Below are 22,540 nucleotides of genomic sequence, written 5' to 3'. Positions count from 1 at the left end.
ACTGCATGAAAATGTCAGCACCAGTTATGTACCATATGAAAAGCTACCCGGCTGCCATCTTGGTTAAGGAGCTACGGTATATTTAAATGTTAGAACTAAGGCCAGTGATGTCCATCAGTGAGAGCCAGGTTAATGGAAATGGAGGAGCCCAATTGGACTATCACTGAGCAGTCTACTTCATAGCCTGTCTAATACCCAGGGTTCAAGTATCTAAACACTTACCCCAAAGTTAAAAAGCAAGACTGCATTTTGGGACACGTGCTTCCCATAAAAGTTATGAAATAAGTGCCACACTCAGATAAGAAAAATAAGATATCTCAACACAACATTACAAGGAAGAATATCCTTAAAGGGATCCTGTCATCGGAAAACATGTTTTTTTTCAAAACGCATCAGTTAATAGTGCTGCTCCAGCAGAATTATGCTCTGAAATCCATTTCTCAAAAGAGCAAACAGATTTTTTTATATTCCATTTTGAAATCTGATATGGGGCTAGACATTTTGTCAATTTCCCAGCTGCCCCAAGTCATGTGACTTGTGCCTGCACTTTAGGAGAGAAATGCTTTCTGGCAGGCTGCTGTTTTTCCTTCTCAATGTAACTGAATGTGTCTCAGTGGGACATGGGTTTTTACTATTGAGTGTTGTTCTTAGATCTACCAGGCAGCTGTTATCTTGTGTTAGGGAGCTGCTATCTGGTTACCTTCCCATTGTTCTTTTGTTTGGCTGCTGGGGGGGAAAAGGGAGGGGGGTGATATCACTCCAACTTGCAGTACAGCAGTAAAGAGTGATTGCAGTTTATCAGAGCACAAGTCACATGACTTGGGGCAGCTGGGAAATTGTCAATATGTCTAGCCCCATGTCAGATTTCAAAATTGAATATAAAAAAATCTGTTTGCTCTTTTGAGAAATGGATTTCAGTGCAGAATTCTGCTGGAGCAGCACTATTAACAGATTCATTTTGAAAAAATTTTTTTTCCCATGACAGTATCCCTTTAAGGCAATGACACACATTGCTCTGCATTTTTGAGCGATTATGTGATTTCAGAGTTTTCACAGTGTCAAATAGCAGCATGTGTCATTGTCCTGAATGGATTACGTATCTAGTGCTGCTACTGTGAATGAAATCACAATTATATGTGGGGGGCCTTACCTCTGAAGCAGTAGCCGGTAAAGAATTGGTGGACTGGCCATTCAAGAGGTCCATTCTTCTGCACCATCAGTGCTCTCCTCCTCCTCTGCGTGTGTTGCAAGGTGCTGATAATTTCATCTCCACGGAAACAAAAGCTTCATCCTACACCAAACAGACACAATGGCATCACATAGTTTATACTTGCAATTTTACAGCATCATTGACTTTACAAGATAACGGAAAAAATCCACTGCATGCCTCTTAGTTATACCAAAACAGGGCAGATCACATGTACTTGCTAAAATATTTACATTCAAAATTAACTTTTAGGAATGAGACCGATTTAAGCAAAGAAATGTGTATGAGCTATGAATCAGTGAAAACTGTACACAATAAACTCCTTAAGCAGGGCAACAGCCCCACCTGGTGGTAGCATGCAGAAGTCCTGGACTTTTTTCTTTTTTTTTTTTTTAAAGTAGAGGTACAGATATTTATTATCTAGAATGCTTACAAGCCATTGAATTTAGAAGAAATCTCAAAGGATTGTTTTGCTGTCAACATAATGCTTCTTCAGCTTCACAGTCAAGTACAACTTTCATTAAAACAGAGAAATAGGAAATCACTAAAATTATAACTGCTTAAAATGGGCAAGAATATCTGCATTTTAATACATTAAAATGTTAATTGAATACACTATTTTTATTGCTAGAGAACGCATTTTTTTTAAAAAAAGTCCTAATGGGTTTAGGTTTACAAATATTATATAGCCTAGGGAGACTTTTTTCAAAATAGTTATTCAAAATGAGCTTATTTTATAATCTTGATGTCAAGGGGTTTTCAATTAACTTATAAAAAGAAACATCTCTCAAACATGCTGGTGACCTTGTTTTTAAACAGCAGGAAGAGTATTTTATGGTGTATCCCTTAATGTCAAACATATGTTAGCCAGTGGGGAGAAAGAGCACAATTCATAGACACAACCATATGCCGTGCACTTACAGAGCAGAAATACCTCATATCTGAAAATCATATATATATATATATATATATATATATATATATATATATATATATATATATATATATATATATATATATATATATATATATATATATATATATATATATATATATATATATATATATATATATATATATATATATATATATATATTATATGCAGATGCCCTAGTACAATAAAATTCAACCGAATGTAGCAATACTGATGGGAATTTGTGTCCCCAGTTTAGAGTAGCTATGAGTGTAGAAAAGAGAAAAGCTCTGCCTGAAACTGAATAAGAAAACTAGTGACATTTTACAATGCAAGTACATGGCTCCCCTGATAATACAAAGGAAGTACTGAGGACAAATTGGGATAATATGCCTGGCTTCTTTTCCAACAATGTGATCACATGAGGCCTGTGTAGCCGAGTTGTAGTCAGATGAGAACTGCATCTATTGGCCGACCAATATTCACTAATGAGATTTGCCAGACTTCCTGGTCAGTATCTAAATGAGATATCATTGGAAAACTATCAGGGAGGCCTTCATTTGGAACCATTGCACTAGCAAATAGTTAGCAGGTCAAGACTGGCCGAGTCAGCAGCCAAGATTGGCCTGTGAAAGGCTAGCTGAACCATTTGAATCAAACTGTGTAATTACTGAAACGGAGCTACAAAACCGTTATCACAAGTTACTCATTGTTGACAGATGCAATACCAACCAGAACTGATCTGTGTAATTTACCAAGTGAACTCCAAACAGTCATGCTTGTTAAGCCTCAGAGGCCATATTACTGTCCTTGACAAAGTTTGCTTCCCACCACCCTAACAGGCATGTAGTACATACAGAGCCTTATCAGGGCATAACAGGTCTGGCATGTCCATATGAGCATAGGAAAGAGGGAGGGGTGTGATGCAAGGCACTAGTAGTCTTGCTCACTCTTTTACAATACCCGCTATTGTATTGCACCTATATTAGTGGCGAGAACTTTTTTTTTTTTTTTTTTTTACACAAAAATGCATCATATAATAGTGTTACTCCAGCAGAATTCTGCATTGAAATCGGTTTGACACAAGAGAGAACATATTTTTTTACATTTAATTTTGAAATTTGACATGGGCCATAAAGTGTGACAAATTTTCTATGGGAAATTGCCCAAAATGTCAACATTCCCCTCTTGGAGCTGTGGCATGTGGTTTTGTGATCCCTACATCTTAGAGAATACTTTAGTATTATTTTTTCAAAATATGCTGTATTTTTGATATTATTTGAGACATTAATGGTTTACTCAGCCATGCCATTTTATGAACAAGTGTGATGTTCCCAGCCAGTTAAAAATGAGCAATTAAATCAATTATTTGCCTTGTATGTCTATACCAGAGCCATTCCCCCATTTCTAAGAGAGAGAGAGAGAGAGGAGAGGAAATGGAGGGAAGCATGGATGATAATATGTACGGAGAAATGATTAAAATAATAAAGAAAGAAGAAAAGTGAATGAAGAAAAAAAGGAAAAACAATTTGGAGAGGGCCCGCACGTTTTCTGGTGGGCCCCAGGCATCCCAGTCCGACACTGGTTGTGGGTGTCTCTAAACAGGCACATTTTTGGCAACACTCGCTACACATTGCTTCAACTTGCAGCATAATTTGTTGTAGATCACTAGGAACACTGAATATCAATGATAGCTGAGAAAGAAGCACTCTAATAAAAGTATAAATATTTACTAAGAGAAATAATTCTTTTGGCCAGTTATTAGAGAAGTGGATGTACAAGTTTCTTGTGAAATTATGTGCTATTGTATTAAAAGCACTTTTTGTGAAAAATCATAGTTCCTTTTTTGTTTTAGTGCTGTTCTGAGCTGCCATTTCCCCTTTCCAACTTCTGCTGCTCTGTGGGAATATAACAATTTAAAACACTGTTATACATAGAGCTCCACTATTCAGACGGCTTTAGATTTTTTTCTGGTACATCAAAGGTTAAACAGCTCCCATCAGCTGCTGAGCACACAAACAAATTTATTTTAAGTCCTATGTGCTGAAGTTTAATACCAATCTGTCTGATGTTAGCACCTCTCTCCCAAACGTGAGGGCTATTAACAATACATCTCTCTCTCTCTCTTTTTACAATGTGACCTTTAAAAATGAACATTTTGGATGCTAGGCCTACAATATAGAAACATAATCACAACTGAAAGGAGGGGAAATCATGTTCCATTCATCTTTACTCGAACAAGTATAAAAGTAAGGGTGCACAGCCAATTGTGTTCAAAGGACCTTCATTCCCTGCATCCTTGCAGTTAACACTGGAGCCAGAAATAAACAACATTTATCTTTGCGAATGAATTCACCATAGGATGCAATGACGCCATCACTTCTGCTCAAAAAGGTTGACCTTGATGTTCTCCTCAATCAGCAATGCTTCGTCCAGAGACAGAAAAATATACTATGCAAAGAAATACTTTAGACTCTTCTGAAACAGGACTGGTAAAACCTCAAAAACCAAACATATTGTTTCTAAATATGTATTTATAGTTTCAGGAGTTACTAGTGCTTCAACTACAGAAGTCTTTTGAACAGTAATAAGATAATGTCTGTTATCTTTTTTTTTTTTTTTTTAAACAGATGAACACCCATATGTAATAATAGGCACTAAGTTTGCCCAGTAGCAGTAACCCATAGCAACCAATAAGATGTTTGCTTTTAAACAGGTGACCGGTAAATGCTACCTGCTGATTGGTTGCTATAGGTTACTGCTCATGGGCAAATTTAGTGCCTTTTATTATATTACCCCAATAATGCTTAATGAAAAGAACAACAGAGTACATGCGTTCTTATGCTATTATTATGCTACTCAAGTTTACTAGACTTCCAATGATTTCCTCCCATATATTTCTAAGTTCAATAAAATGAATGATTTTGGAGTAAATTCTAGAGCAGGCCATGCATTTTTAGAAATAGCTAACCCAATGTATTTAGAATTTACACAAAAAGAAAAACTAGGTGTTAGGGACTAATGCCACAGCATTTTAAAGAGTATTTCATTTTACACAAAATGTAATGCTTTTTTGGAGGTAGCGAAATGCAAACATTTATAAATATGTTTTGTCTTATGGAAATTCCTCGTAGCCTGTGCTCTGAATGATTCCTTTTGTTCTGGCCAAGCTCCCAATTATAGAATTATCACTCCTCCCTTAAACCAGTACAAACTGGTCAAATTCTGAATGAACTTTAAAATATGTGCGTGCTGATCTCCCCAAAATGACTGAGCATTCTTGAGGCCAACAGACCATCATGTCATTGCAAATGCTTGAAATGCATTAGACACACATTTTTCACCACAGAGGTGTGTGTATTAACTCGTACAAATATCCAGAATATTATGTATGGGGTGATTGGACATATAAAATAAGTGTGTCTGTGTAAGGTTTTTATTAGACAGGATAGATAAGGTTTTTAATAGACTGGTTAGATTAGGTTTTCTGTTAGACAGAATTTTTTTGAGAAGAAAAAGGGAGAATTAAAAAAAAAAAAAAAAAAAAAAGTCACCATCCTGTATGTTTTATAACTAAGGCCAAAATAAGTTTTATAATGCTTAAATGTGCCTTCTGTGGTACCCATACTTATACATATATTCCCATACAATCTGCATCTTCTGATGGAAGGGACATACCAGTGCTAACAACAGCAAATCAAGAACTGAGCAACAGACATGAAAGGAAAAAGAAAGCGTAAGAGCAGCTCACATTGCTCCAACATACTAAAAATGCTTTGGTGCCTCTGACAAACAAGGAAGGATATGGGGAGATGCTATTAAACCCCCTAATCCGGTCACTGCAAATAACCATGAATGATTCTGTAATTAAAGCAATACGGACACATTATTGGTTTTCACAGAAACCTGGTGTAGCAAAATATTTAAAACCTTACCAGCAGTACTTCTACGTGTGTCCCTTGTGTTCCCCAATTACTTTCCAGTGTTAAATTCTGACAGCAATTCTCCCATGGTTGGGAGCCCTGAATAACATTTTACCACCTTTTTACAGGCCCCATTATTAATGGGGTATCACTGCTGCCTCGTTTGGACGGATGTTACTACATGATCATGGGACACAGGGCTGCTGTATGCAGGAATTATCATAGATGTTTTATCATCTGTACTACAAGCACATCCAAAATCTTGATTCATTGGTTTATAAGCCCATTGCATTAAAAATTCTGAGCAAAAAGGCACAATTTGCTTCAATGTTGCCTATAACCTTGTGCACAAGAATATCCAGAGCCTCTTCTATAGAACAACTACCTATAATGCCACTGCAGTTTTTCCACATATATCCACATATTTTAGTGGAGTGTTTTGAGTTAAATGTATCAGGACACACAGAGCTATCCAGAATCCCAGACCTGCACGACGCTTCTACTTGGCTTTATCAAGCAATGCCAGTCACCAGCATCAAGAAGAAAAGAGGTTCCGGCTAAATATTCGGAAGAGGTTTTTTACAGTGGGAGCTGTGAAGATGTGGAATTCTCTCCCTGAATCAGTTGTACAGGCTGATACATTAGATAGCTTTAAGAAGGAGTTGGATGGCTTTTTAGCAAGTGAGGGAATACAGGGTTATGGGAGATAGCTCATAGTACAAGTTGATCCAGGGACTAGTCTGATTGCCATTTTGGAGTCAGAAAGGAATTTTTCCCCCTCTGAGGCAAATTGGAGAGGCTTCAGCTGGTTTTTGCCTTCCTCTGGATCAACTGGCAGTTAGGCAGGTTAAATAAAAGTAAAAAGGTTGAACTTGATGGATGCGTGTCTTTTTTCAACCTAACTTACGTTACTATGTTACATTCGGCTAAATCTTATTCTGGGCCTTAAATGTGTTCACCTTCTAAACTCTTTTCAGTTCAGTTGTTTTCAGGTTGTTGACCAGAAATAAAGACTTTTTTCAATTGCTTTCCATTTTTTATTTATTACCCTTTCTCCAGAATTGAGTTTTAAAATTCCTGGTGTTTAAGTCTGACAGCCCAGTATTCCATGTGGAGATTCTGAACGGTTACAATTTGCTCCATTTCGTTGTTACATTTAATTGATCCTTTTCTCGGCAGTATCTGTGCAACATTCCCAAGTATTGCGTCAATTCTTTAATAAATCTTTAATAAATCTCAAGCATTTGGCTCAGCAGGGCCAAAGATAAATGTCTCTGCCAACATATAATTTAGAACAGTTAGTCGGTGACCCCCCCACAACAAGCTGATTTAGAATAAAAAAAATTTATTAGAAAAACGGCCACAAATAGAAAATAGAAAGTAATTTTATGGTGACCTATCTGAAAACAACTGAATGGACAAGAGTTGGAAGGTGAATAAACCATTTAAGGGACAGTGCACACTCAGATTAGGGGAGATTAGTCGCCTGGCGAATCCGAGTATGTGCCCTGACCCTAAGAAACAGAATTATCACATTATCTTTATTTTATTAACCTATTTCATATTTGTAAAGGTTTAAAGTTATGTTCTGTTTGCTCTGCCTCAAGCTTTATCTTTTCCAGCCCACTAGTTAATACTGTAGCAGGCATGCAAAGTGAGAAGTGCTGTGAATATAAATGAGCTGCTTACATAAAGAGTAAGTGATATTGTCATTTGACTACTGCGATGATCCACAGTATATATCTAGAATCCCAGCTATAAATCAAGATAGGACTCTTCGTTTATGTTTATACATATATTTTTTTGTTTCTAAAACCACACAAACAATTACTTTTTCAGAGATACATCAGTTTTCCCCAAAAAATCATACAATACTTGGCATGTTGATTTAAGCTGCAACATTAAGTTCGGAGTACAGTGACATTATTAAGGATATCATAAGTGAAGAGATATTTTGTTAGTTCACATTTTAATTACGGCTTGCTTGCAAAGGGTCTGATTTAATTTTTATGGAATCTTACGCATACCAGGCTTTGTGAGGGAGATGAAAGGGACTATTTATAAAAGAACTGAGATGCTGCCAGTTTGTTCGGTAATCATAAGGCAGACGCATGCTTCAAAAAGAAAATTATAGACGGGTTACATGAAAATTCAAAAGCCATTGTATCTTTAACAGGCTGAAAGAAAACATTTAGTACTTTTCGCAATGACAGCAAAAGTCACATAGAATATTTTGTTAGCGTAATACAAGGCAATATAGTCTATGAAAATGCTTTAGCTTGACAGGGCTCCCTCAACTCAACTTTTCTAACATTTGTGAGTATTATAGAGTTAGCCTACTGTAGCTTTATTTATCTCTGTACACCTTCCCTCTGGTAGTGTTATAAATAACACCTTTACAAGAAGCCTGTGGGAGAGTGGCCTAGCAGCCAAAGGAGCATGCACAGCCAAATTAATTACTAAACAACAAGTTTGTCAAGATGCAGAAACCTTGTTGATATTCTGTTTCTACCAAAATTTTCACGGATTTGTGATAAAAATTTCTTTACTTGCAGTGAGCTCAGAGTAAGTTCATCTTAGTGTGGTCCTTAAAGTTTTCCCCGTCTTCTGATGTATTCTGCATTCCCTATGCTCCCTGTGTGTGCCATACTCTACCTGCTCTATGCTCAGTGTGTTTGTGCCATATTCTGCCTGCCCAATGCTCCTTGGGTGTGCCATACTCTGCCTGCCCTATGTCCCGTGTGTGCCATACTATGCCTATCCTATGCTCTGTGTGCCTTACTCTGCCTGCTCTATGCTCTGTGTGCCATACTCTGCCTAACCTATGCCCTGTGTGTGCCATACTCTGCCTAACCTATGCCCCGTGTGTGCTGTACTCTGCCTTCCCTATGCTCCGTGTGTGCCGTACTCTGCCTTCCCTATGCTCCCTGTGTATGCCTTACTCTGCCTGCCCTATTCTCCCTGTGTGTACCTTGCTCTGCCTGCCCTATGCTCCGTGTGTGCGCCATGCTCTGCCTGTCCTATGCTCCATGTGTGTGCTGTACTATGCCTACCCTATGCTCCCTGTGTGCCTTACTCTGCCTGCTCTATGGTCTCTGTGTGCCATACTCTGCCTGCCCTATACCCCCTGTGTGTGCCTTTCTCTGCCTGTCCTATGCCCCGTGTGTGCGGTACTCTGCCTGCCCTATGACCCGTGTGTGCTGTACTCTGCCTTCCCTATGATCCCTGTGTGTGCCGTACTCTGCTTTCCCTTTTCTCCGTGTGTGTGTGTGTGTGTGTGTCATACCCTGCCTGCCCTATGCTCCCTATGTGTGCCATACTCTGCCTGCTCTATTATCCCTGTGTGTGTGCCATTCTCTGCCTGCCCTATTATCCCTGTGTGTGTGTCATACCCTACCTGCCCTATGCCCCCTATGTGTCTCATACCCTGCCTGCCCTATGCTCCCTGTGTGTGCCATACTCTGCTTGCCCTATTATCCCTGTGTGTGCCATTCTCTGCCTGCCCTATTCTCCCTGTGTGTGTGTGCCATTCTCTGCCTGCCCTATGCTCCCTATGTTTTCTTGTTGTAATGTGGGTGTGGTCTAAAACGAGGAAGTGGTCAAGACTGATTTCCATTATCTGCCCTCCGCCAGAGTCCTAGGTTTCCAGCTGGGGCACATCTTTGTGAGGGTTTCTTCCAGCTACTTTCATTTGTTCCCACGATCCAAAAGCATACAAGCAAGTTAATGGGTGTGGTGTTCATGCAAATGGCCTGTAGATGTCACTGTGCTCAGACTTATACTGTGCATACTTCCTGGTAGCTTAAAAGTGAAAGTTACTGTTGTGTAAGGCCTGCATGAACCTGCTTATAAAGCACAGTTATACTCGACTCATCCTCGGCTACTCAAAACATAACAAATGACAACAAGGATGGCTCTTCTACCTCTGCAGCTGCCTGCACCTTTTCTTCCAAACCCTGGTGAGCCTACCATACCTTTTACTGCTTGGATCCGTATGTTTGAAAATTACATTATTGTTGCTGACCAAGGGGAGATTTCTGCTGCTAGAAAGCATGCTTTACTTATTCACTGCCTGGGAGCAGAGGGACAGCGTATATTCTATACATTACCATTACCTGATGAAACTGCTCTTACTGCTATAAAGAACTTTTTCGTGCCAAGAGTGGCTGAAAGATATAAATTACAACCAACGTGGACATCATAATGGCGAATCCACAGAACAATTTGTAGCAACTTTGATTTGTCACATTATAGAGAGACTGCTCCTAGAGCAGGATTTAACTCTTGCAAAGGCTATTACAGTTGCTAGCCAAATTGATTCACTGCAAAACTGGGCAGCAAATACAAATAGAAAATACTGCTTTCGTTGTGGTTCAACACAGCACACTGCAAATTATTTTACATGTCCTGCAAAAGCTTTACAGTGCCGCAAATGCACAAAAGTAGGACATTTTGCTAAGATCTGCAGTAGTTCTGCTAAACATGTTCATGAAGTCACTACAACAAATGTTACAGTATTAAGTGTGGATAAAGTTGGTACATTTATTCCAGACAAGTTTAAATGCACTGGCAGTGTCAATACTGCTTCTGCTGACAAGGGACACCCCATTAACCCGATGCTTGATACAGGTTCAGCTGTTTCTATACTACCCAAGGATATTTTCTTGAAATACTTTGCAAAAGATTTGCTTGTTGCACCTGCCCTGAGACTGGTCAGTTACTTAAAGGATCCAATCCCTGTGCTTGGTTGCTTGCCAGTGAATCAAAAACTGCAAAATGTGACTTTTACATTGTGAATAAGGGTACTGCTATACTTGGAAGGGATATCTTTACTGCATTAAACCTACAATTAGTTGGTCTCATTACTACAGCACCAGTGCCTGCCACACACCCAGTGTCTAAAATTTCACCACAAAGCAACACTTTACTGGGCTGTGCAAAGAACTTTAAACACAAAGTTAATTTGAGAGCAGATGTAAAACCAGTACCATTCCCTGATTCAGCATGGGAAAAACTTGCCATTGATATTAGCAAGTCGGTCCTTTTAGAGATGCTACTATAGATTGTAGACTTGCTATAACCTTGATAGACTATTACAGTAAATGGCCTGAAATTGCATTTGTTTCTTATATAACATCAGCTACAGTAATAATATTTCTGTCTACAGTCTTCAGCAGAGAAGGTAATCCAAAGGAGTTAATATCAGACAACGGACCACAGTTTGTCTCATCTGAATTTGAATACTTTCTGAGAGAGAGGAATATTGTGCATAGGAAATCTTCAGTGTATTACACACAAGCAAATGGAGAAATTGAGCGATTCAACAGAAGTCTGAAAGAAGCCCTACAAACAGCAAATATTACTGGGAAATCTTGGAAAGTATTTACAACAGAGTTCCTACATAACAACAGAGCAACGCGCCATGCAACAACCCAATCATCTCCAGCTGAATTATTACATGGCAGACAGATGCGCACAAAGTTACATGTTGCAGACATCAAACTTGCACAAAATACTATGCCTACAAAATCATCTACTGTTGACATTGTGAAACGTCACCAAGCCAAATGCAAGACTTATACTGACAGAAAACGTGGTGCAAGAGAAGTGCACTTTCAGCCTGGATCTTTAGTCAGAATTAGACGCACCGATGATATTGTACAAAACAAAATTTGTGTGACATTCTGTGTGTGTATGGAGGAAGATGAGCCAACTGATATCGGCAGAAGACTTGGATATCGGTTAGCTTGCCAGTCGGGCTAGCCAGAAAAATTTGAGTGCCTTTGAAGGCACCTGAACATCGGCCACTGTTCTTGCAGAATCATCAGATATAGGTAGAATTCTATTATTTCTACCTGTATATCTGACAATTCAGCTCTAACATGTCTGTATTGAAAACAAGCCATCAGTCAAATTTAGAAAACAAAATATTAAGCAACTATAAAGGCTACTGATAATGTTAGTGAGACCTACCTTGGACCGTACATTAAAGGGATAGTTCATTTTTAAGGGATGATATTCTTATGTCAACCCTTAGGTATAGAATATCCTATTCCTACCAACTTTTCAATTAGCCTTAAATTTTTAAATAGTTTGACTTATGTGGCCATGACATTTCAGTTGGGGTGCACTAACCAGCAGACAAAAAAAAATAAATCACACTTTGAAGCTACAATTTCTTTGTTATTGATCCTTCATATTACTTATCTTTCTATTCAGAACTTCATCTATTCATATTCCAGTGTCACAATCACACCACTGCCAGTTTGCTAGGGTAAATTGTACCCTAGCAACCAGATACTGCTAAAATTACAAACCTGAAAAACTGCTGAACAAAAATATTGAATTGAAACTGCAAATGAAAACTAAATTGTAAATTGTCTCAGAATATAAATGTCTATGTTACATTAAAAGTTAATTTTAAGGTCCCCAGCAATGAGCCTGTACCCAGAGCTGTCTTTAGGGAGTGGCAAATAAATAAGGGAGCAACCATATCCATGGTAACAGATCATGTACATAAAAGTCTGTTTACTGACCCCACCATCAATATTGGAGCCTTGTAGGGAAGAGCTTATCCCAAGAAATAGCGTGGCTGTATTTAATATCAGGTACAGCTTAGATACATCATAGCAGAATAAATACTGCACCTGTGATTGATGCATTTGGATTCATCTTGCATGTAAGGTAGGCAGAAGTACAGTATTTTGCCTGCATTTATCTGGGATTCACCCCGAAATGTGCACACAGAAGCAATGCACCTTGAACACATAAGAAAAAGTTCTGCTAAGCACCTGTGGGTGCGTAGCTTAGGGAGATCACTGGCTACATTAATAAAATTATAATTCTAGAAGGTAGAAGTCCAGTGCCAGTACTTAGATGAATAGCAGGAAAGAGTCAAACTTAGGGTAAGTCCACACTAGGCGTTTTGGGGAGATTTGTCGCCTGGCAACTAATAGCCTCGTTTTTTCGGTGACCAATCTCCCCAAACGCAGTGATTCGTTATACTAAGTAGCCTGAAGATTCCTCGTGGGGCAACTTTGGAAAATGAATCGCCGTGTGTTATTAGTGCCAGCGTTTTTTCATCTTAGCCGGCGCAGAGTGAGGGAAGGCGTTTGGGGAGATTGGTCGCCTCAAAAATGAGCCGATTAGTCGCCAGGCGACCAAATCTCCCCAAAACACCCAGTGTGGCCTGAGCCTTAGGAAAGAAATGTAAACATACTAGAGGATATGTGTATAACTAAATACTAGGAAGCAAAATTAGTTGGTTAAAGAGCTCAGTCTTGCTAAAGTCACAACATAATTTGCATTTATGTCATCTCACCAGGCATCAGAAGACAACACGCAGAAGAGCCCAATTGTACTAAATCAGTATTCTGTTTTTTTGGATTTAGCAACAAAACTTGAAAAGGATTTTTTGTTGCTATTCATAAATGTTCATCGGACTTTTGGCTTATTAAAGCAACATTACCAATAAAGGGAATTCTGATTAGAAGACTCAAGAATCATTATATAAGAACTGTGTAGATCACTCGTGTTGAAAATATTTTTAAGAGGTGATTTTATTTACAAAAAAAAGTTTACAAAACACAGTGATCCTGCATTGCTTTCTGGGACTTGGATTCTAGATGTACTGGGGCTAATGCAATAAAATGGCAAGTTAGCATGAGAGATCAGTTAACATCTTAAAAACCAAGAGCACATGGAAGTACAAATATAATAAAAATAATAATTCGGGATGCACCGAATCAAGGATTCGGTTCGGGATTCGGCTACGATTCTGCCTTTTTCAGCAGGATTCGGATTAGGCCGAATCCTTGTGCTTGGCCAAATCCTAATCCTTGCATATGTAAATTAGGGGCAGGTATGGAAATCACGTGACTTTTCTTCACAAAATAATTTTTTCCACTCTTTCCTTTCCTGCCCGTAATTTGCATATGCAAATTAGGATTCAGATTCGGTTTGGTATGCAGCCAAATCTTTCACCAAGGATTCGGCCAAATCCCAAATAGAGGATGCGGGGGATCCCTAATAATAATTAGGAATGCTTTTTCAGCAGGATTCAGATTCGGCCGAATCCTTGTGCCTGCCCGAACCGAATCCTAAATTGGGGCAGGAAGGGAAATCACGCGACTTTTAATCACAATACAAGGTAAGTAAAAAAAAATTCTACTTTTTGCTTTTCTGCCCCTAATTTGCACATGCAAATAGCAGATTTGGTGCATCCCTAATAATAATAATAATAATAATAATAATAATAATAATAAAGCACTGAGGCCCTTTAAGTGAATATCATGGAAGTGAGTGTTGTATGTGCTCTACAGGCCCTTATACAAGTAACCAAGCAATTACAATTACACAGTTAACCCTACTCAGCTCTAATAGACACTACAAGATATCTCTTGAATGGCTGTAGAAGAGTGATTAATGGCATCAGGGGATTCTAAGAACTGTGCCTTTCATCAGGCCTATTTTATGACTGTGTACTCTGACAGCACCCATGTACAAATGATCTCCAGCAGGCCAGCTGGGACAATGGCATATAGACACTCCTTTTCTCCAATTGAGTTTCAGGCCTGCAAATACTTGCCCTCCCCCAACCAGAGATACAGTGACGCTGAAAAGGAACACGTATCCTTCGACAAGGAATAAACATTTCCAAATCTGCGCACAATTCTATCCAGCTCCTTTTAAGTAACAGTTTTTTTTGTTTAAGGGAGAAAAGTCAAATTTAAAAATCTTCAGAAAAAGTACTCTCACAAGTGACTTAACAGTGCATTGACAAAATCTTGTATGGCCAGTTTAAGGGCAGAGACAGAAGATTCAGGGAGATCAGTCGGCCGGCGACAAGTCGCCTCTTCTTCGGGGGGACTAATCTCCTCTAACTGCCTCCCCGCCGGCTACAATCTAAATCGCCGGCGTGATGGCACACGGAACGCTTTGTTTTCTGAAGTTTCCTCATGAGGCTGCTAAAAGTATGAATCTGAAAATACCCCAGCTAAAACCTGTCGAACTCATGTAGAAGTCAATGGCAGATGTCCCTTTTTCAGGCGAAAATGTGTTTTAGTAAATAAACCAGAAAAGTTACCTATGGGTCATGTTGATAATTTTTCGCGGATAAAGTTGGCCATAGACGCAGCGATTGTTTGGTCGATCGGACAGGTTAGAAAATTTGTCGGCTGCGGGTAAAATCTCTGCATGTATTGCCGATTGTACGATGTTCAGTGGGAGACTATCACCAGCTTTTGTCAGACATAACTATCGTACGATTGCTGTCAGGGACACAACATTGGCTGATCTGTTCTTTAACTGATTTATTTGATCGGAATGGTAAGACTTTGATCCGAATGGTTAGTGGCGGGTCGGGAGATGGGAAAATCCGATCGTACGTTGATACGTATAATTGGATCTTTGCGTCTATGGCCAGCTTAAGTCTGCTTTTGTAAGTAATTGTTACTTGAAGTTCCTAACCCTGACTGTTATACCAAATGGACTAACCCCTCACAGAGGAACATGGGGAACAGATAGGTGGTGTAAAAGCACTGGGAAATACTTTTTTGGCAAAATCATAACTAGCATGCAAAGACATGCTCTCTTTAACGCTCGGTATAATGCCAACAGCTTGCAAGTGTGTGTGTCCTGCCTCATTACACAGAACCCTTGTTATCAGTGTACAAACACTCAAGACAGTGTGCTCATAACCAGTATGCAAACAGTTGTCACTGTTAAATAACCCACTCATACAAGTTCATTGATAGCTTGTAATGAAAGGCAGAAGTATGCACAGTGCTGATTTCCATGGCCAGTTAGTTTCATGGACACACACACAACTTTAGCACCCATTTACCTCCATTTCATAGACAATGGCTGCTCTAATTATCTAGCATTAATGAGATAGAAAGCTTTTGCTATAGACACTACTGTCGGGTCCAGCTGAGCAGTGAATAGCTGATTTTTTGCCAGCTATTCAGTTGTCGTTGCATAACAGCAGCAGTTTTTTTTTCTTTTGTTTTTAACTGCAGCTATTGTTGCCAGCAGAGAAGCAACACAGAATAAAGAGCAGCAAGGACCACTTTACGAGAGCACTCACTTGGCTGTAAACACTGACAACTGCTAATGCGACAGCTCATTTGAGGGTGAGGCAACTATTTGTTAATAAGCAATGATAATATGACAGGTCTGGGACCTGTTATCCAGAATACTTGGGACCTGTTATCCAGAATGCCTGGGACCTGGGGTTTTTCGGATGATGGACCTTTCCCTACTTTGGATCTTAATACCTTAAGTCTACTCGAAAATCATGTAAATATGAAATAAACTAAACAGGCTGGTTTTGCTTCCAATAAGGGTTAATTATATCTTAGTTTGGATCAAGTACAAGGTATTGTTTTATTGTTACAAAGAAAAATGAAACCATTTTTTAAAAATGTGGATTCTTTGGATAAAATGGAGTCTATGGGAGATGGCCTTTTCGTAATTCAGAGCTTTCTGGATAATGGATTTCTGGATATTGGTTCCCATACCTGTACTGTAAAAACTATATGTATACAGGTTAAACTATGTTTTCAATGACTAACACTTTCCAAAAATAATACAGAAGCAATCATGATTGTTTCATGTTAAAATTTGCAACTGTCTCATGTTGTCTGAAAGAAGGTTCATAAGAATGCAATGGGGGAATTATTGGATTATCCATTTCATTTCGCAAGGACTCCATGGAAAGTGACCAAATACCTCTGGGGATAAAGTAAAAAGGAAATGTCAAGCATAACCCCAGAGAAGACAAAAGAAGAAAAGAAAGAACTTAGCAGGTTTCAGCAGGTTCAGATTAGCCCTGCATGTATGTGCCAGCCCTTTTTAGCAGTCTACCCTGGTACAGTTAAAAAGATGTTGGATAAACCTTTTAAAAAAACAAAGAACTGCTGAAGAGAAATCAATTACAACTGCAATGGGGGCAGTGAACTGTGAACTGAACAGAGCGCAGCCCACATGACCCATAAAAAAAGCCTAAAATACAATGTGTGATACTATTCTAACACCCACTTCATGAATCCCTCGAACACAGCTAAGCATCAAGCTCATGGAATAGGCAAATAAAAATAAGATGGTTTCTTTATAAAAGACCACTAGCAACATTCATAAATAATACATGAATCCTTATATAATAGAAGATACTGTACAAGGCACTGTATAGATATTATTCAGGCACAATGAGACACAGCCTGATTCTATGCTGATTGAGGCACAGGGAGGTTAAAGGGGAACTATCGTGATTTATTACCCTATTCTTTAACACTAGCTGATTATATTGGTATCCATTTATTTAAAATTCTATATTTGCAATCCTTGCTTTTGTGTTTATAGTTATCGTTCACATCGGTCCCTGAGGAGCTTGCAATCGAAGTTCCATATTATGTGCATACAAAGCACACTCAATAATCTGATTCAAACATCAGCATTTGGAGATGGTTTGGAGAGAAAAGAGCAGCTTTAGTCAGCCAGTGTATGGACAGCTTTATTAAAAGTCTCAAGACTTCAGGAGTTATCTCACGATATCTAAAGCTGGCCATAGACGCAAAGATTACATCATATGAATCTTCGTTTCGCACGATTTTTAGACCATGTGTGGAGTGTCCTGACATTTTTGTGCCATGTCGATCAGTCGTTTATTCGATCAGACAGGTTAGAAGATTTCTGTTGGCCATCGATAATATCTCTGCATGTATTGCCTATCTGAAGATATCAGTGGGAGGCTGTCACCAGCTTTTGTTGGACATAACTTTTGTACGATTGCGGTCTCATCTGTTCTTTTACTACTTTATTTGATCTGAATGGTTAGTGGCGGGTCGGGAGATTGCACCGCACAATCATTCGTCCGATATTGAAGGCATATCTGCTCGTCTATTGCAGGTTAACTCAAGTTTCTGTGAGTCAGAGTCCAGTGAATTAAGGTAAGCTTTCCCCCCACCACAGCTACAAGCTAATAACGTCTGCAATCTTAGTGGACATCAGAAGGAGATGCTAGAAATGGGCCAACAGTTCCCCCAACACATGTTTCAGCTGCACTCTCATAGTGTAACTGGAAGATGAAGTGTACTGGGGTCACATATAGACTGATGAATACAATTTATGAGCAATTTTTTTTGTTTATACATTTTTTTATTGACAAACATTAAATGGGTAGAACATTTTTTTTTTTTGTCGCCATACATTAAACGGGTAGAAGCACTAGAATCAGAAGGATTCGTGATTTAATTAGCATAAATGATAAAATACATATCCAGTAGTAAAAGGCAAACAAAAAAACTGTAGGTTCTGAAGAAGGGCTTAACAAATACAGTACTGTATATAAAACATTCAAATAGTTTCTGTAAGAAACAATGACTGGAACCGTATGGGCACTCCCTGAAACTTTATCTCTCAAGAAATGCAATAGAAGATCTCAGGGCCTATCAGGACAACATAAGGGCTGGTTAAGCAAGTCTCCTCCCTAGCAGAGAAAAGGAGGAGATGAGAGATAAGGAACAAAAAGTTGTACAAATATATCCAGTAAAGGTTTTGCAAAAGGGCACACAAATGTCATGACCAGATATTTAAAAGAAAGAATAATCATTGAATACAATAGGCCTCCTAGTCATCCATCATCCCACTGCCCTGTGCACTATAAATTAGAATCTTCTACTTGTCTGCACTAGCACAAAGCACATTCAATTGCAATTGAAATGCATAAACACGAGTGTTGCATTTAGAGTGCCAATACAAATGTGGGGTTTTATGCAAGGGACAGACCACAAGCTGCTAGATGCTCCATATGTTCAGTGCAGAAGAAGGCAAGCACAACAGAAACTGGTTTTGGAATGATTCCTTGCTATGTAACCCGTCCAGTGCTCTAGTGCCTTATGTCATGGGAGCAGAAGTAAATATACAAAGCAAAAGTGTCAGCCTGTCAGAACAGCAGAGTGTCGAGTCATTCGGATTACTGGCTTGCTCACATACAGCTACACTGACCTCATTGTTGTTACTTTAGATCAGATCTCATGAAGTCAGCCTCAAGCACTAGCTTACATACAAAAACACTCATAGGAATTTACACAGGGTCTTCCCTTTGGCAAGTTTCCTCAATTTTGCCACATATGTGACTAAAGCTGCCCATAGATGCAAAGATCCGATCGTACGAATCATCGTACAATCGGACTTTCCCATCTCCCGACCCGCCACTAACCATTCAGATCAAAGTCTTACCAGTCAGATTAGTTAAAGGAAAACTATACCCCCCAAACAATGTAGGTCTCTATTAAAAGATACTGAGTAAAACAGCTCATGTGTAAAACCCTGCTTCATGTAAATGACCCATTATCATAATAATATACTTTTTTAGTAGTATGTGCCATTGGGTAATCATAAATAGAAAATTGCCATTTTAAAAAATAAGGGCCGCCCCCTGAGATCGTAAGATTCACTGTGCACACAAACAAACCACATGTAAGGTCACATGAGCCAATTAACAGACAGAGTTCTGCCTTTTGCTTCCTCACTTCTTCCTGTTACAGTTAGTGTTGTAGTATTTCTGGTCAGGTGATCTCTGAGGCAGCACAGATACAGTCACGAAATGGTGGTTCAAGGCAAGAGATGTAAAAGGGCAATATTTATGTAAATATATATTCCAGTTTGGTAAGATTCTTTAATATGTCATTCAATTTGATATAAACTATCTGTTGCTCAAGTATTCATTTTGGGGGTATAGTTTTCCTTTAAATAACAGATCAGCAATGTTCTGCCCCTGACAGCAATCGTACGATATCTATGTCCAACCAAAGCTAGCGACAGTCTCCCACTGAAAATCGTACGATCGGCAATACACGCAGAGATATTATTGGCAGCCGACAGAAATTTTCTAACCTGTCCGATCAACCAAACGACCGATCTCCGCCGGACGAAAAATGTCGGGACTCTCCACACACGGTCCGAATATCGTACGAATCCTCGATTCGTACGATCAGATCTTTGAGTCTATGGCCAGCTTAACACACTTAAGGTGACTTCAGATCAAATAAAGTAGTAAAAGAACAGATCAGACGATGTTCTGCCCCTAACAGCAATTGTGCGAAAGTTATGTCTAACAAAAGCTGGTGACAGTCTCCCACTGATATAGTCAGATAGGCAATACATGCAGAGATTATCGATAGCAGACATAAATCTTCTAACCTGTCCTATCGGCTGAACGACCAATTGTCATGGCACGAAAAGTGTTGGGACACTCCACAAGTCTGAAAATCGTACAAAACGAAGATTTGGACAGCTTTTTACCGATATCGGGTCACCTTGTCTTCCACCACTAATGCACAGATTGTCCTATAAAAGATCTGTCATAAAATAAATATTGGTGCATGTATGGCCACCTTTAATACTTTAAGACTAAACAGAAATTCTGCTCCAGCTGTGCAGCCAAAATTCAATCCAGTTTAATTGTGCCTTAGATAGAGGAAATGCTCAACTATACCAACTGCTTTTTTGTAGTGCAGGTGCAAGCAGCCTACCCCACTGCAAAGGAACTATATAACTCAAAGATAATCATGCCGCAGCAGTCTGAATAATGTGAAGTCTTTATTGTGGGCACAAACAAACAAGTTTCACACTGTTCGGAGTGCAACAGCATGATTATCCACGGACACTGATGCAAGCATTCTTGAGTGCTGCCTCACTCTAATTGATAGGTTCTGCCATGGACAGTGTGTTTCCCTTATTTCTATAATGGAAGTGGTAACTGTAAAAAGTACTCTAAAAGTGACAGAGTACTGTAGTGGTCAAAATGTTATATGGGTCAATAGTCTAAAAGTGGCAGTGTGTTTCAAACTGAATCTTTTGTGATAACTGGAAGGAAACACCAAAAAAGGAGAAATCATAAAGGCATGTATTCAAAAGGTAGAGAAGTGGAAACCAATCGATCATCATTTAACGGCAATGTAAGATTTTGCTAGGACAGATATGGTCACTGTTTAGTGCTCCAGTGTTCCAGTTTGTATGATAAATGGGGAAAGTAGCAATTGCACAGTAGAGCACATCTCTACTGTTAAGGTAATACAAGTTGGGAAGATAGGATCTACTGACATCTACTGCAATGAGCCAGACAGTTTGAGATTTAAAGGTGAAGCTACCATTATTTAGGCTTAGAAGTAGCTAGGTTACAATATATATAAAACTAGCTAATGGAATAGATTTGAAAACAATCCATTTTTGGTATTCAACAAAATCTGACTACCAAATTAGGCTTCGTAAACCAGCTACACCTGAAAAAAAAATGCTTTGCCCAAAACGTGATGTGCCCTAATAAAAGTTATACAATGAATTAAGCAACTGCTTGGGAATCTCTTTATCCATTTATACTAAGCCTTATAAAAACCAAGCTTAGGGAGTCATGAAAAAATAGGGGATCTGACTTTAGTGAAAGAACATAGCAAATGAAGGGCATGAAAGGCTGATTTATTTTCTGTCTAGCATTTAAATAAACCTAAAAATATTAGTGGAACCATGTCCATGAAACACAGTGAGTCACGACCAATTGCCAAACGCTGTTCTTGTAGCAAATTATAAAAGGATTACTTATGGACGTGTTTGAGCAAAACATTCTGTTTTTCAGACAGTAGAGTAAACATGTATTAGCTAGTCATTTCTTAAACTAGCCAAGCCTGCTTCTTAACAAATATGGAAGGTGCAAACATATTCTTCTTTCTTTGAGCTAATTGTTGTTCTTAACACATATTACATCAAGTTTAAAATATCTGAGCAAAATATCATGAATGACCATCATTTTAGGTCAGTAAAGCACATTTGGAGGTGTTTTACCTTTAATTTAACGTGTGGGTTTATTTAAAAAAAAATACAAACTTAGAAAAAAGGGGGTTCTTAAGAAATATATGAAAACCTCAAATTTTTCGAGAGGAAAAACATGGCAATTCAATCATTAGTAAATAGGCCCCTTAATATGTTCTAGAATGGACAATTTTAAGCAACTTTTCAGCTGGCTTTGATTTTTATTTATTTTTTAATAGTTTTTGAAATGTCTTCTGACACTTTCCAGCTTTCATAAAAAGGTCAGTGACCCCATCTAAAACAAATGCTCTGTAAGGCTACAAATGTATTGTTGCTAATTATTAGTATGCATTTTTCTATTCAGGTGCTCTCCTATTCCAGTCTCTTATTCAAATCAGTCCATAGTTGCTAGGGTAATTTGGACCATAGCATCCAGATTGCTGAAACTACAACCAAGAGAGTTGCAAAATAAAAAGCTAAATAACTTAAAACCACAAAAAAAATGACAACCAATTGCAAATTGTCTCCAAGTAAAACTCTCTACATCATACTTAGGGCATGGGCACACGGGCAGATTCGGGGGGGATTTAGTCAACTGACGACTAATCGGCTCTTCTTTGAGGCGACAATCTCCCCGAACTGCCTTCCCCCTGCTAAAATCGCAGCGATTCGATTTCCGAAGTCGCCCAT

General features: G+C 38.8%; 1 protein-coding gene across 4 annotated transcripts in view; it reads right to left on the bottom strand.

The window, feature by feature from the left end:
* The window catches only part of LOC108715629 (ras-specific guanine nucleotide-releasing factor RalGPS2), a 117,487-nt gene that overhangs the window by 82,148 nt on the left and 12,799 nt on the right, over positions 1-22,540 (bottom strand). For all 4 annotated transcript variants that reach the window (XM_041561506.1, XM_018260958.2, XM_018260959.2 and 1 more), the window contains exon 2: positions 1,151-1,291. In XM_041561506.1, coding sequence (XP_041417440.1) covers positions 1,151-1,204 — 54 coding nt within the window. In that variant the 5' untranslated portion in view covers positions 1,205-1,291. The remainder of the gene's footprint in view (positions 1-1,150; positions 1,292-22,540) is intronic.

Source organism: Xenopus laevis, chromosome 4S, assembly GCF_017654675.1.
Source record: "Xenopus laevis strain J_2021 chromosome 4S, Xenopus_laevis_v10.1, whole genome shotgun sequence".
NCBI lineage: Eukaryota > Metazoa > Chordata > Amphibia > Anura > Pipidae > Xenopus > Xenopus laevis.
The sequence above is the reverse complement of the archived record's forward strand: the minus strand, read 5'-3'. Positions and strand labels throughout refer to the sequence as shown.